A 14,629-nucleotide genomic window follows, 5' to 3' on the forward strand; every position below is an offset into this window, starting at 1 on the left:
TGCAACAACCCCACCCGTTGCTTCCCTCCTCCCCCAACCCTCCTGGGCTACCGTGGCAGTGTCCCCCCATTTGTGTGATGAAGTAATAAAGAATGCAGGAATAAGAAACAGACTTTTTAATGAGCTAAAATGAGGGGGAGGAAGCCTCCAGCTGCTATGATAGTCCAGGCAGGACATTAAAGAGGTGGGGGGGGGAAGAGGAGACCAGCCTTCCGCTGCTATGATAGTCCAGGCAGTACAGAATCTTTTCTTTATACATGACAGAGGGGGCGCTGATGGAGCTCAGCCCCCAGTTGCTATGATGAGGATGGTTACCAGCCATTCTGTACCATCTGCTAGGAATGACCAGGAGTCATTTCTATTTTTACCCAGGCGCCCCCGGCCGACCTCACCGAGGCCAGCCAGGAGCACTCACGGGCTGATGACGAGAACGGATACCAGTCCTTCTGTACTGTACCGTCTGCCACCGGGGAGAGGGGAGAGGATGCTGCTGTTTAGCTCTCCAGCACCCTGTCTACCAGCAGCATGCAGTAGACATAGAGTGACATTGAAAAAAGGCGAGAAATGATTTTTTTTCCCCTTTTCTTTTTTTGGGGGAAAGAAGGGTGTAAATTGACGACATACACCCTGAAACACCCGGGAAAATGTTTTTGACCCTTCAGGCACTTGGAGCCCAGCCAAGAATGCAAATGCTTTTCGGAGACTGCGGGGACTGTGGGATAGCTGGAGTCCTCAGTACCCCCTCCCTCCCTCCATGAGCGTCCATTTGATTCTTTGGCTTTCCATTACGCTTGTCACGCAGCACTGTGCTGAGTCCCTGCTGTGGCTTCTGGAGATTTTTTCAAATGCTTTGTCATTTCGTCTTCTGTAACGGAGCTGTGATAGAACAGATTTGCCTCCCTGTACAGCGATCAGATCCAGTATCTCCCGTACAGTCCATGCTGGAGCTCTTTTTGGATTTGGGACTGCATCGCCACCTCTGCTGATCAGAGCTCCACGCTGGGCAAACAGGAAATGAAATTCAAAAGTTCGCGGAGCTTTTCCTGTCTACCTGGCCAGGGCATCTGAGTTCAGATTGCTGTCCAGAGCAGTCACAATGGTGCACTGTGGGATACCACCTGGAGGCCAATACCATCGATTTGCGGCCACACTAACCCTAATCCGATATGGTAATACCGATTTCAGCGCTACTCCTCTCGTCAGGGAGGAGTACAGAAACCGGTTTAAAGAGTCCTTTATATCGATATAAAGGGCTTCATTGTGTGGACGGGTGCAGCGTTAAATCGGTTTAAATGCCTTGTGTAGACCAGGCCTTATAAACAAAATTGTATTTAAACAACAACTTTTTAAAATTCTTTTGCCATTCTTTGATTGTACTCTAATTTAGTTTAAAAGAAAATAAAAGGGAAAATAAAGCACTCATGCTCAGAACTTTCAGGCCAATGTTTATCCCAGCTAATATTTCACAACCCTAGTTCCTTAGCTATGTTTTAGTGACTGGTGCTTTTGCACAAACCACTGTACAGTGACAATGCTGTTCCATAGCTGCTTATCCATCCTCTGGGCCTGGAGTAGCCTCCCTGCCCCACTGAAGAGATGCTAGTGGGGCATGGATAATGCATCCTTATAAAATTAGAGCTGGTGAAGTTGTCCTCAATTCACTAGTGAGTGGTAGCATGTTGCATGGGCTCCCCAGATCCTGACCTAGCCTTTGCTAGGAATAGTGGAATAGTATTGGTTTTGCTACAGAATTACAAAGAAAAAAGCTGGATTTGCCATCAACACAGGTGTAAAATACATCTTTTCATATCAGAATGTTAAATATAGATCCTTTTTAACCATCTTTGTTTTTACTCAAAACTGTTGTGTCTGGAATTTCCAGGAGGCTTCAAAAAACCTTCATTCTCCTGCTCACTGCAGACCAGCAAAGACTTTGACTAGTGATTTTAAAAGTAATGTTTATCTTCAAGCTAGTGAACCTACTGGATGACTATTTGTTAATTTTAAGAAATATTTTTGCAGCTTTTGAAAAGTTTAATAAGTTTTTATCGACAAGGGCATGAAAAGTTTGATCTCTCAGATCAGATTCAGAGTCCCTTTCACCTTGCTTCCCTATTCTTTGCATTCACTGCTTCTAGACTTTGGGCTGAATGGTTTTTATTTTTTCACAGTGGTCACTTCCAAAAGTGAAATAATTTTGTTGTTGTTTTTAGGATGGAATGGGGAATCTGAGAGTCACCAAAAAAGGAATTCGACTTGAAGGCATATCTGAATTTCTACTTCCATTGTATGTGAAAGAAATACATTCCCGAAAGGTAGGAGTTTGACATCTTTTTGGGTTTATTTACAGATAATTCAGATTAATTTCTTCAGCCTGAAAATATAGGATAGGATTTCTGCACCCTTTAAACTGGCATTCAATGTAGGCTTGCTTTGAGAATACCTTAAGAGAAAGCACTGTAGAGAACTGAAAGGCTCATGAGTGCCAAAAATGAAATTTAATCTAAGAAGTGGATATTCACTGTTATCTGAAACATTCTGTTCCTGTGCTATTACTTAGAAAGTGCCATCATCCCTCATCTATGTGTGAAAACAAAATATGTACATTAATCTTCAGGAGAGGGGGCTCAGAACTGTGAATGGAACATTTGATTCTTCCAATTTGATGTGAACCCAGCAACACAAGTTCTGCAAAATGCAATGAAAAGAGTGAACAGTTTCATATATACTCAAGTAGCTCCACCTGAGTACCTTCTAGCTTCAGCTAGTTTAATTTTTTTCATTAGGTACAGGGAATTTTATTAAAACTGGATAATGTACACTCGGATGGAGATTTTTTCAAGGCAACCCATTTGTAATATTGCTAAAAATGTAATTGTTTTATCACTTAACAGCAGGCCATTATAGAAAAAATCATTAAATCAAGACATTATATATTCAAAAGTTCAACGCAGCTCATTTCAACTGAGTCATGCTGAGTTGTAGCTCTCCTAGATATATTAAAAATAAAAAAAATTGCAGTACTTGAATTCTATTAAGTTCTTGCTGCTATACAAATGCTATCAGAGAGGAATGTTAAAATATGTTTTAGTCAATGAAGTACAGAGAATTTTAATATGCATAGTGCAAATGTTGACAGGAATGAAGAGCTATTAAAAATGTCTTTCCACTATTAAATCTCCCTCAGAAAGGTCTTTGACCTCAACAGGCATTAGAAACAATCATGTATATGCATGAAAATGTATCATGAGAACTACAGGCTACAATAAGCTTAAAATGTAAATTTATAAGTGGCACCTGGATATTTTTCCTTCATGATTATATTTTTTGTGTAGTAGAGAGAGCCTGAGAAATGGGCCTGGTGCAAGTGTCCTGTTATGAGACCTGACACCTGAACTAGAATAGTAGTCAGGCCCTGTAATATAAAGCAAAGCTAGCAAAAGTCAGGCTGTGAGCAGAAGTCAGACTCTGCTTGCATGCAAGCTCACAGAAACTGGCAAAAACAGGGCTGATATTGCAAAAAGATACATTCCTAAGAAGTATAGGCACTCAGGAAAGTACATTCCAGAAGGGTGATACCAGAACACCCCGATACCAAGTATGGTACAAACACACACTCCGAAGATGATAGGACACACTGATTCTCCTTCCCTCACCTCACTTAAATATAAGGTCAGGAGTCAGTATGATGGATAGAGATGTTTTGATTGAACCCACGGATAAGCTAAAGGGGTGGTAACTAACTACATCAGAGGGGCAATATGTAACCTGTTTGTATCAGTGTATGAAGTGAGGTCTCGGAGGAAATGTCTTTGGCCAGCTGAGCTGTGTCCATTGTCACAGGCATGCATGTGCTAGTGTAACTGTAGACGTTAACCCAGGGAGCTAGGGCTGTGCTTCATCAACAATAAACCTGACTGTGTGCTGTCACTACTAAATGGGTCTGTGGTTATTGGGCGGTTCTATCAAGGTCTGCTGTGTTCGCTATCTGCGCATAGCTGGGACAGAACAACTCAGAAACACAAATGCAGCCAACATCTGACAACACTTAGTTCTTAAAATAATCAGTTAAAGGAGACAGAGCTGTTAATTGTCCATTTCATCTGTAAGACAAAAAAACTGGTGAAGATTTACAGAATCGTGAGTGTTTGCCTGCCAGCTGAAATATCATGTAACACTTTATCAATCTGTGTATATGTCAAAATAGTTATTGTGTTTTGATCACTTTATTTGATAATCATCTTTGACTTTTCTATTCACAATCAGTTTGTTCCCTTAAGACCTGCCTTTTGAAAAATATTCCTTATGAAAGGTTTGCTAAAAATAGGAAAAGGTAATTAGTGTAACATCTATAAGCAAACCTTCAGTAACAAGGTAGCTGAATATATTTAGAAATGCAAATATCATCGCTTTGATTTAGATCATGATACAACCAAAAGATTAAGCTCACAAAAATGACCTGTATATATTTTATTAGTCATCTCTACCAGGAATAGGCATTTAAGGTCACATTCTGCCCTCTAATAAATGAACGTGCAACTATGGCTGGAATTGTCCCCTCAAATAATTTTTTTTCAAAGTGTCATGCTACAGAAAGGCACAAAGACCCTCTCAAAAATAATCTTCCTAAGAGTCTCATGTACATCTCTGTAACTCAATGATCCTTGATACACTAACTTAGCTTTAGCTTTTTTATTATTTCCAGAAGTAACAAAGTAAATCACTAATATTCTAAGGGTGATACTGGGGCCTAATGTAGGAAATAAGATTTGTTTTAAAAACTGCAGAATACTTCATGAACATTTTCAAATAAAGCTAAAAAAATAAATTCAAGTATTCCTAGAAGCATCCATGTCCCAACCCAGCCAATAGGAACCTTACAAATGCAGTGTTTATGGAAGTTTTGCAAATTCCCCAGACTCGACAATCCTTGTAACTACACTGGGGAAAACACAGCTCCTTCCCAGTGGTCACAGAAAGCCAGATTAAGTATGTTATGACAGTTCCTTCCCATGGGTGATGTCTGTGATTCTGTCTATCACAACTGCTATGTGTGATAATCAGGCTTATAGGAATTATGTTACTATATTTATCCACCAAGACCTTGCTGTTGCCAAGCGCTTAAGCAAGTGTGACTTTGCTCACACAGGTAGAATTGGGAAAGGTATAGAGAAGGGCAATAAATAAGGATATGGAACATCTTCCATACGAATAGAGATTAAAAGGACTCGGACTGTTCATCTTAGAAAAGAGACAGCGAAGGTGGGGGGTATAATAGAGGCCTATATAATTATGAATGGTGTGGAGAACATGAATATGGAAGTGTTATTTACTCCTTTACATAATACAAGAAGCAGGGGTCACCCAATGAAATTAGTAGTCAGCAAGTTTAAAATAAATATAAGGAAATACTTCTCTACACAATGCATAGTCATCCTGTGGAACTTGTTGCCAGGGGATGTTGATAAGTATAAGTGGGTCCAAAAAAACATTTAGATAAGTCCATAGGGGATAGGTCCTTCAAGGGATATTAGCCAAGAGGGTCAAGGACACAATCCCATGTTCTGGGTATCCCTAAATCTCTGACTATTACAAGATGCATCTGGACAATGTGATGGATCACTAAATAATTGCCTGTTCTGTTCATTTCCTCTGAAGCATCTAGCACTGACTACTGTCAGAAGATAGGATAATGGTAGCCCACTGAACTGATCCAGTATGGCCATTCTTATGTGAAGTAATCCAGTTGAAATCAATGGGAGACATCCTGGCTGCATTGAAGTCAAAGGGAGTTCTACCATTAATTTCAATGGGGCCAATGCTGCTGCTCACATAAGCAAAGTTAAGCATATACTTAAGTCCTATGAAAGATTGGTGTGCCAAGAAGACTAGATGGTCTCCCAGAGGACTACTAGGTGGAGAAATAGGCAAAATATAAAATGGCGGCTGTGGGGCTGGAGCAAGGTAGGCCTGGGAGTAAGTCCTTTTATATTTATATTTATATATTTAGATAGAAAGAAAAAAGGGGGAAGAGAATAGCTGTAGCTGCATTGTTTGGAAAGGGTTTGGGGTACCCGTTCAGTCACAGAGCCTATATTCTGGACCAGTATTTACTTAACACTTCCCAACACTAATATATAATGGAGACTGGTTACAGTCCTAAGGCTGTAGTAATCATTGTGGCATGTAAAAATGTGGATGGGAGGAGGGGGAGTGAAAGATGCTTCTGGAGCTGTGCTAAAGCTGGAAATGCATGGTGGTTTTTTAGTTCTGCTACTAGTTGCTGAGGAATATTTGCATTATTTTAGGACCTTCCTGCCAGGCTGACCTTTCCCCTGGATATGCAGAACCAGCAGGCTTGATTGTCTGGGCCACAAATATAGTAAATACCACCATTTGAAAGTAATAAATTGGGATGTATTTTTTGATGGCAGGATGAGAGGTAAACACAATTTAAATCTGTTGAACTACATTGTATTAGGAGAAAAAAAATGAGGAGTACTTGTGGCACCTTAGAGACTAACAAATTTATTTGAGCATGTTGGCATTTTTGGGGAGTGGGGTGGGGAAATAGAGACTGTTACTCCCATTGGGAGGGTTAACATGTGAGTCTCATACACTCATTTTCTTTCTGGCATGCATAGATTTCTGACCTTTTTGACAGCAACAAGTGGTTATTTACAGAGAAAACCAAATCACCATTGTAGTAAACTAGTAAGAAGCTTAATAAAAAGGAAAACAATAAACACATTCTCACAGCATCAACTTCCTGATGTTCTTTATAACATAGTCTATAAGGTGCCACAGGACTCTTTGCTGCTTCTACTTTTCAAGTATCAGAAACAATTGCCAATAATGGGAGATAAAGAAATTTAAGTTTGGGGAACATTTTCAAGACTGATTCCTGCAACGTAACACAAAGTCTAACAGACATTTTAGAGCATGAGCTTTCATGGGTGAATACCCACTTCGTCTGATGCATGTAGTGGGTATTCACCCACGAAAGCTCATGCTCCAAAATGTCTGTTAGTCTATAAGGTGCCACAGGACTCTTTGCTACTTTTACAAATCCAGACTAACACGGCTACCCCTCTGATACTTGAAAAGTAGAAGTAACTACGTGATTCATAAACAATACTTGATATTCAGACTGAGATAATATAGGTTCTGTTATTACCACTTATTTTCTTTCCTTCCTTTTGATTAACTGTCTATTTAGATGAGATAAGAAATCTTATCTGGTATTTTCCAGATTTAATAATAATCAGCTTCTATAATAAACTAACATCAAATTCAGATAGTATCAGTGTGAACAGAATATTGTCTTAGGTGCTAAGTTACAGCACAGATGTAAGCAGCTGGTTGGATACTCATCCCAGATCCCCTAGGGGAATTATTATTTAAACTATATATGTGAATTTCTGTTTCCCCTTGAAATAGGCTTTGCACATGCAAATAAAGAAAATACTTTAAGAATAATTGTTTTTTTTCACCTTAGCCATTTTTTGAAAGGAGCACACCTGAAATTCTGCACTTGGAAATTACAAGGTGACTTCCTGGAGGTAGTATAAACCCATGGTGAAATATTATTATTAATGTCAGTACTGTACATCAGGGAGTAAAAGATGCAACTGAATCTGAGGACTTTACATGCTCTTTTTCGTTTGATTTATTTTCCATACTATTGAAAATGGAACCCATAAAAAGTCTGATATACAAATATCTTCTCTTTGATAAAGTTTGCCATTTTCCCATTAAAAGAAGGTAGACAGTGAAATGCAGTTGGTTGGTTGTTAGTACTTGAGCTGAGACAATTGATAGCAGTTGTGCAAAAATATTTTCTGATCTGTTTCCCTTGCACAGAGGAGGGAGGCTGTAGAGAGGTCACATGGGGACCTCTGTGCACACCTGGGGGCACTATAAAGCCCCCAGGTTCACCGTTTCTCTCCATATCTAAGGCAAGGCAGAACTGAGCTTGGTAGACGCCAGGGAACTTCCAGGGTTGGAACCATGTCTATTAATCCACTGACCAAAATCCACTGCAGATGATTTGCTTGGTTTTTGTACAAATTCCAAATCCTCTACTCTATATCTTCTAATTACTTAATTCAGAAACATTTGTATAACAAGATTCTAGGATTCTCCCTCTGTGTGTCACTCTGAAGCCTAGAATGTCTGAGTCAGTGTGAAGTGATGAAAACAGCTACAAGGATATCTGAGAGCTCTTCTTATTTAGAATATCACCAGATTCAATCATCACTGGGATTCATGCTCTGTAACTGTTCAATTTTAAGTTCCGGGTTATTTTTAGCTTTTTGTCATTTTAGGAGTTACACCCATATGATAAAGGGGTTTTCACCTAGTGAAAAATTAAGATGAAAAGCAAGTGCTAACCATTTTTAAAAGCCCATTTGGAGATTTGAAATATTGATGCTAGGAATTTGGCTTTCTCAAATGTTTACTCTTAGCAAATAGTGTGGAGTTAGTCTTCCTCAAGCGATGTCCTATTCTTCATCATGGTAAAGTGGTAGCACTAGTTAGTTATGCAAAGTTTTGCTTCCCAGAAATGTAAACAAAATATTCATATTTACTTTGGCTGTAGAAATTACATAACTGATAGGCTCTTTGTAAGGTGCAACTTGCCCAGCAGCCAGTGACTGATAGGTCTGGCGCTGTCCCCTCTGATGTACCCACTCCCTGGTAGAATAAGTCTGAAAACTCATTGTAGGAACTGTGTGTCACAGTTCGGGGCAACTGCACCTGTTTTCCTCCTCTCTGGTTCCTCAAAGGCACCCACAGTAGGCTCCTTGCTCTTAAGCTGTCATGTCTCTTCGGTGGAGACTTGTGTCTCTCTACCATCTGACAGAGGGTTTTCCAGGTGGCACAGGTTTCTGGCTATCCTGTGATATTCCTAGCAAGCCAGACTGCATGAACAGGCCAACATCTGTACTTGGATTTCTCTTTGAAGGCAATCACCAGATAATTGGCCACAGTTATTAGTTACCACTCAGCTCTTTCTAAGCATACACATTTATTATTAAAGTAAAAATATTGCAGAGAAAACACATTAAAAACAATAAAAGAAACTACACACCTGCTAATAATCTTACCAGAGATTACCCCCAACTCCAACAAGAGCTCTGACAGGAGTCAGTGCTTCAGATTTCACAAAGGGGGCTTTTCCTGTAGTTACAAATTCATAACAGCCTTAGCTCAGACCAAGCACGCCCATGAATAGATTAGTCTTTTCTTTATACCACTTGGGCCTTTGATCTTATGATGCTGGGAACAGGTAAACAATAGACAATGGTCCTTTTCTGAGAGCATAGCTTCAAAAGGCTGACTTTTTGCTTTCACCTCCACCTAGAGATTGCCCGCTATTTGTCCAAAGCTCCATTCTTGTCTGGCCCATTGTTCAATATAGTCCTTTGGAAGTTCATAACATTTCCCAGGGTTCATATTCCATCCTTCCCCTAGAGAAGTTGCATACAGTTCTGGTCCACATTAATACATACATTTTGCATTTATTACAATGGCCACCAAAGATACGAAAACTTAATTCAGTGCATTTTTCATGGATATTGCCATATCTGTCATCTTGTGGACCTTGATACCTGAGGAAAGGAAAGTTTGGGGGAAGCATGGATACAATATTCTATTCAAAACATCTAGATTTTGAAATATACATATTTCATTTGTTTGAACTGATATCTGATTCTTAAAACCTAACCGCAGATAATCTGATCTTTTTCTTGTTTTTAGCCTGAGAAAGTTACTTTATTTATCTAGCTATAAGATTCTGAAAGACTGTAAGAAGTTCATTACCACAGACAAAGTCCCTTGTGTATCAGCTCTGCTCTTGACATTTTTTTTCATAAACTTCTTTAACTGACTTAGTACCCCTGGGACTTTGTGCAATAACTTCCAGTATACTAGAGGCATTATGACTGTGGAACTGAACTAGTGTAAGAAAATATACTGTGAACCTTTCATACGGAATCTTCTTCTTAGATATCCTGAACTTTGTGATACTTCAAGCTGCATTATGTGTCTGTTTTTCTCTTTAAATGTAGAGAATTGTTGTTATAATTGTATACATGATGTCTCCTAACTCCTGCCAAAATGTTTGGAAGCTATTCATTATAATACAACCAATTTAACAAACATTAAAGAAATAAAATAAAATACTGTACTCTAAAAAAGCTTAACAATAAAGCTGAAAATGGGAAAAGAAAAGGGATGAAGGATGATACTAATGATTCCAACTCAGCTCCCTATGGCGTCTGTAACAAAACCCCATTCCGATAAGGCCAACAGTTGTCAAACTAATTGTCAATCTTTTGAACTTACAATCTTTTTACTCTAAAATTTTTTTTTAAGTGGTAAGAGAAGTTGTGAGATGAAATTCAGGGGGGAGTTCTACAGCCTAGGGCACACCACAGTAGTAGATTCCTGCTTGCCTACTGGTTGAAGTCATGATAATGAGAATTTTTTAAATGGTTGCTGGTGTCTGAATACAGATGTGCAAGGTCTCAAATATAGAGGGAAATATTCTCTGCCTCATTCTGGTCTAATGAAACCATTAATAAATCCCCTGATGGGGAGAGTTCCAGCAGTCATTGAGCCAGGCCATGTGAAGGGATATCAAATGGTTCCAGGGGAGCTGGGTCCAGACCTTCAAGGGCCTTGTGTTTTTGTTTTGTTTTTTACTTTACTTCTTACCAGTGGGCTTGGACTGAAGCTGCTAGTCTGAGCTGCTGCCATTGCCATGGTATCCACACTACTATTTTTAACATGCTAGCTCAAGCTGATCTATCATGAATCTGTCTACCTGCTCTGGGATGTACAGTTTGACTCTTGCCTCCTTGTTCTGTTTCGCTTGTTTGCTTTTCCAGTCAAATTCCTCCTCTTCCCTGTGAACCATAAAACTGGGTCTATAAACTTTCTACTGTAGCAAGCAAATATGTCGATACGAATGTTTAAGGGAATATGTGGAGACAATCTTTACTGAATGGAACTTGCAGAATGGTTGGAAAAGGGTTGTATAACTAGCAAAGCTATGCAAATCTGCTATCAGATGCAGAAGGATGTGGTAGAATATTTTGCATCATCTCTTGGATATTTTGATGTACGTAGGTGATTAGCTTTGAGAGTTTTAGATGAGAAATTAGTTCTTGTAATGGTAATTTTGGGGGGTTACTTGAATTGCTTGCAAGGTATATGATTAGTTGTTTGTGAGATCATGTGAAAGCTATGAAGGCCAGTACGGCAAAGTACTGCTTATCAAACTGACATGCTTATCAAACTGATATCCTACTAATAAATTCATTTTGATAACAAGAATAGTATGGCAGACCATTTTCAACAAGGTTGGGAAAGCTAAATATTTCTCTTATGTTTGATTATACTCCAGACCTCTCCTGACTGGAACCAATATCTTGGGTATTGGGGTTTCGAAAGATGGCACAAAGGTGGTTGAGAGCTTTGTAGATTTCATTGATATCCTCCTTTGTTTTGGAGAGGATATTACAGATATGTTTCAGAGGAGTAGCCATGTTAGTCTGTATTGGCAAAAAACAACAAGGAGTCCTTGTGACACCTTAGAGACTAACATTCATTTGGGCATAAGCTTTCATGGGCTATAACCCACTTCATCAGATGCAGGGAGTGAAAAATACAGAATGTGGGTATAAATATACAACACATGAAAAAGATGAGAGTTGCCTTACCAAGTGGGGGGTCAGTGCTATGAGGCCAATTCAATCAGGTTGGATGTGGCCCATTCCCAACAGTTGACAAAAAGATGTGAGTATCAACAGAAGGAAAAATACTTTTTATAGTGACCCAGCCACTGTCAGTCTTTATTCAGGCCTAATTTGATGGTGTCAAGTTTGCAAATTAATTCCAGTTCTACAGTTTTTCTCACTGAAGTCCGTTTTTGAAGTTTTTTTCTTGAAGAATGGCCGCTTTTAAGTCTGTTATTGAGTGCCTAGGGAGATTGGTTTTTGAATGTTACAATTCTTGATGTCTGATGTGTGTCCATTTATTCTTTTGCATAGAGACTGTCCGGTTTGGCCAATGTGCATGGCAGAGGGGCATTGCTGGCACATGATGGCACATACCACATTGATAGATGTGCAGGTGAATGCGCACCTGATGGTGTGGCTGATGTGCTTAGGTACTATGATGGTGTTCCTTGAATAGATATGCGGACAGAGTTGGCAACAAGGTTTGTTGCAGGGATTGGTTCCTGGGTTAGTGTTCCTGGGTTAGTAGCCCAGGGAGTTGTAGCCGTTGTGCAGCTGTACCAGGAGGCACTCTAAACAGCTACAGTCCACAGGGCACTGGGCTGGAACCCAGAGTAGAGGACGGGCCCGGGTTCCCCCCAAACGTCCCAACTCCTGATCAGACACAGGAGGAGTCGACCTGTACTGTGGGTTCCACCAGAGGGGAAGGTCTCTGGGCTGTTCCCTGACCCACATGGTGAATCTCTGAGGCGAGCAAATCCGCCAATAAGAGCAGGACCCACCAAGGGAACTTTGTCACACTGCCTACTGTAGTTTTCACTCCATGTATCTGATGAAGTGGGTTTTAGCCCACAAAAACTTATGCCCAAATACATTTGTTAGTCTCTAAGGTGCCACAAGGACTCCTTGTTGTTGTTCTAGCTATGATTATACATTTGGCTCATTGTGGGAAACAAAACTATGACAATTGAGCTAGTATAGCTGCAGCATGGTGTTGAAAATCCAATTCAGCAGGTAAATCAATACATATCTTTCATCTCATGTGCTGCCCACTCACTGAATTTTGTTGGAGCAGCTGCTGCAGTAGTTTTCTCCTTGTTGTTCTAAATTTTAGAATTGTTCAAAGAGTGTATACCCTGTTTTACTCTTCCAGACACTGGGATGTGTTGAAATATCATATTAGCATTATATTAAAATGCCAAAGTGTGACAAGATAGTAAGCAAGGGCAGAGGCAATCCTCCCACTATGAAATCAGATTGTGTTCTTGATGCTTTAGAGGAGATCAAGGCTTCACACAATCTGACACCAGAAACTGATAGCTTGCCAGTGAACATTTCAGAGTTTTCATTTCATGTGCTGAAGATGTGGTGTACTATCTTATTGAAAAATTAACATTGTGAGCAAAAAATTGCCTAGTCCAAATCTTGATGTAACAATGGCTTGTGGTTTATTTGGTGTTCTTCGAGATTCTTAGTCTAGTGTTTATATTTTATGACATGCTTGTAGGATGTTGCATATATTAATCAAACTTATAACATCTGTACCCCATATTATAAGGCAGGGGTAGGCAACCTATGGCACGGGTGCCGAAGGCGGCACGTGAGCTGATTTTCAGTGGCACTCACACTGCCTGGGTCCTGGCCACCAGTCCGGGGGTCTCTGCATTTTAATTTAATTTTAAATGAAGCTTCTTAAACATTTTAAAAACCTTTTTTTACTTTACATACAACAATAGTTTAATTATATATTATAGACTTATAGAAAGAGACCTTCTAAAAACGTTAAAATGTATTACTGGCACGCGGAACCTTAAATTAGAGTGAATAAAATGAAGACTCGGCACACTGCTTCTGAAAGGTTGCTGACCCCTGTTATAAGGTTATGTATTGAGTGTTTGCATTGTAAACCTCTGTCAGTTTATAACTCACCAGACACAAAGGAAGCACTAACTAATGTAAAATGCTGGCTTCCTACAGAATATTAGGTCATGCCTACCAAGAAGGTCTATTGAAACCAAATGGGCCATTGTGAAACATCAAAAAACAAAGACTTTTTTAATTGCTCCCTCACATGGGGATGTGAACTTGTCCCATCAGCTTGAACTCTGGGGGCAGGGAATAAAAGTCCCTGGCAAGGAAACTGGATCTTTATGCTACTTGGACTCATAGAGGCAAGGATTACTAAGCATAAGGAAAAGATCTGCAGTGCTTGGCCTGTGTTAGCCCTAAAGGACATATACAGCTTGCTTATTATAGAACCTTCTACCACCTTTTTAAGCCTTAAGACTGTAACTCATATATGTGTCTGTGTACCTGCTTTAAACTTGTAAATAACTTGTCTTTTTCTTAGTTAGTTAATTTTTAGTTAATTTGTTAATTTAGTTAATTTGGCTACAAGGGTTGTCTTTGGTGTGAGAGCTAAAGTGCAATTGACCAGGGGTAAGTGACTGGTCCTATGGGACAGGGAGTAACCTGGGTATTGTTGTGATTTTTGGTGTAAGAGACCATTTATCACAAAGACACGTTTTCCTAGGTGGCAAGATACATCAGAGTACCCAATGTGACTGACTGTGACTCCATGGTTAGGCTGTTATAGTGCCTGAGGAGTTCACACTTGATACTTGCTTAGTGAAATCTAAGTATAGAATTCACAGTCAGCTTGGGATTTGTGCCCTGCTTCTTAACAGTCTGTCCTCAGATTGGCACTCACTGTGGTGCCACTCCAGATTGCTAGACAGGAGTTTTTCAGCAAGCTAAAATGAACTAAGACCCATCTAAGAACATCCACGGGGAAGGAAGGGTTAAGCAACTTGGCATTTTATTCTATAGAGAACTTGAAAGCAAGATGGATAGACTGGGAGTAGCTAGTTAGTAAGATTGCT

General features: G+C 39.7%; 1 protein-coding gene across 5 annotated transcripts in view; it reads left to right on the plus strand.

Annotated features, from left to right (window-relative positions):
- Window positions 1–14,629, plus strand: part of SGCZ (sarcoglycan zeta) — a 483,993-nt gene that overhangs the window by 300,468 nt on the left and 168,896 nt on the right. For all 5 annotated transcript variants that reach the window (XM_045017558.1, XM_045017561.1, XM_045017559.1 and 2 more), the window contains one exon: window positions 2,214–2,315. In XM_045017558.1, coding sequence (XP_044873493.1) covers window positions 2,214–2,315 — 102 coding nt within the window. The remainder of the gene's footprint in view (window positions 1–2,213; window positions 2,316–14,629) is intronic.

The sequence above is a fragment of the Mauremys mutica genome, chromosome 5 (assembly GCF_020497125.1).
Source record: "Mauremys mutica isolate MM-2020 ecotype Southern chromosome 5, ASM2049712v1, whole genome shotgun sequence".
Taxonomy (NCBI): Eukaryota; Metazoa; Chordata; order Testudines; family Geoemydidae; genus Mauremys; species Mauremys mutica.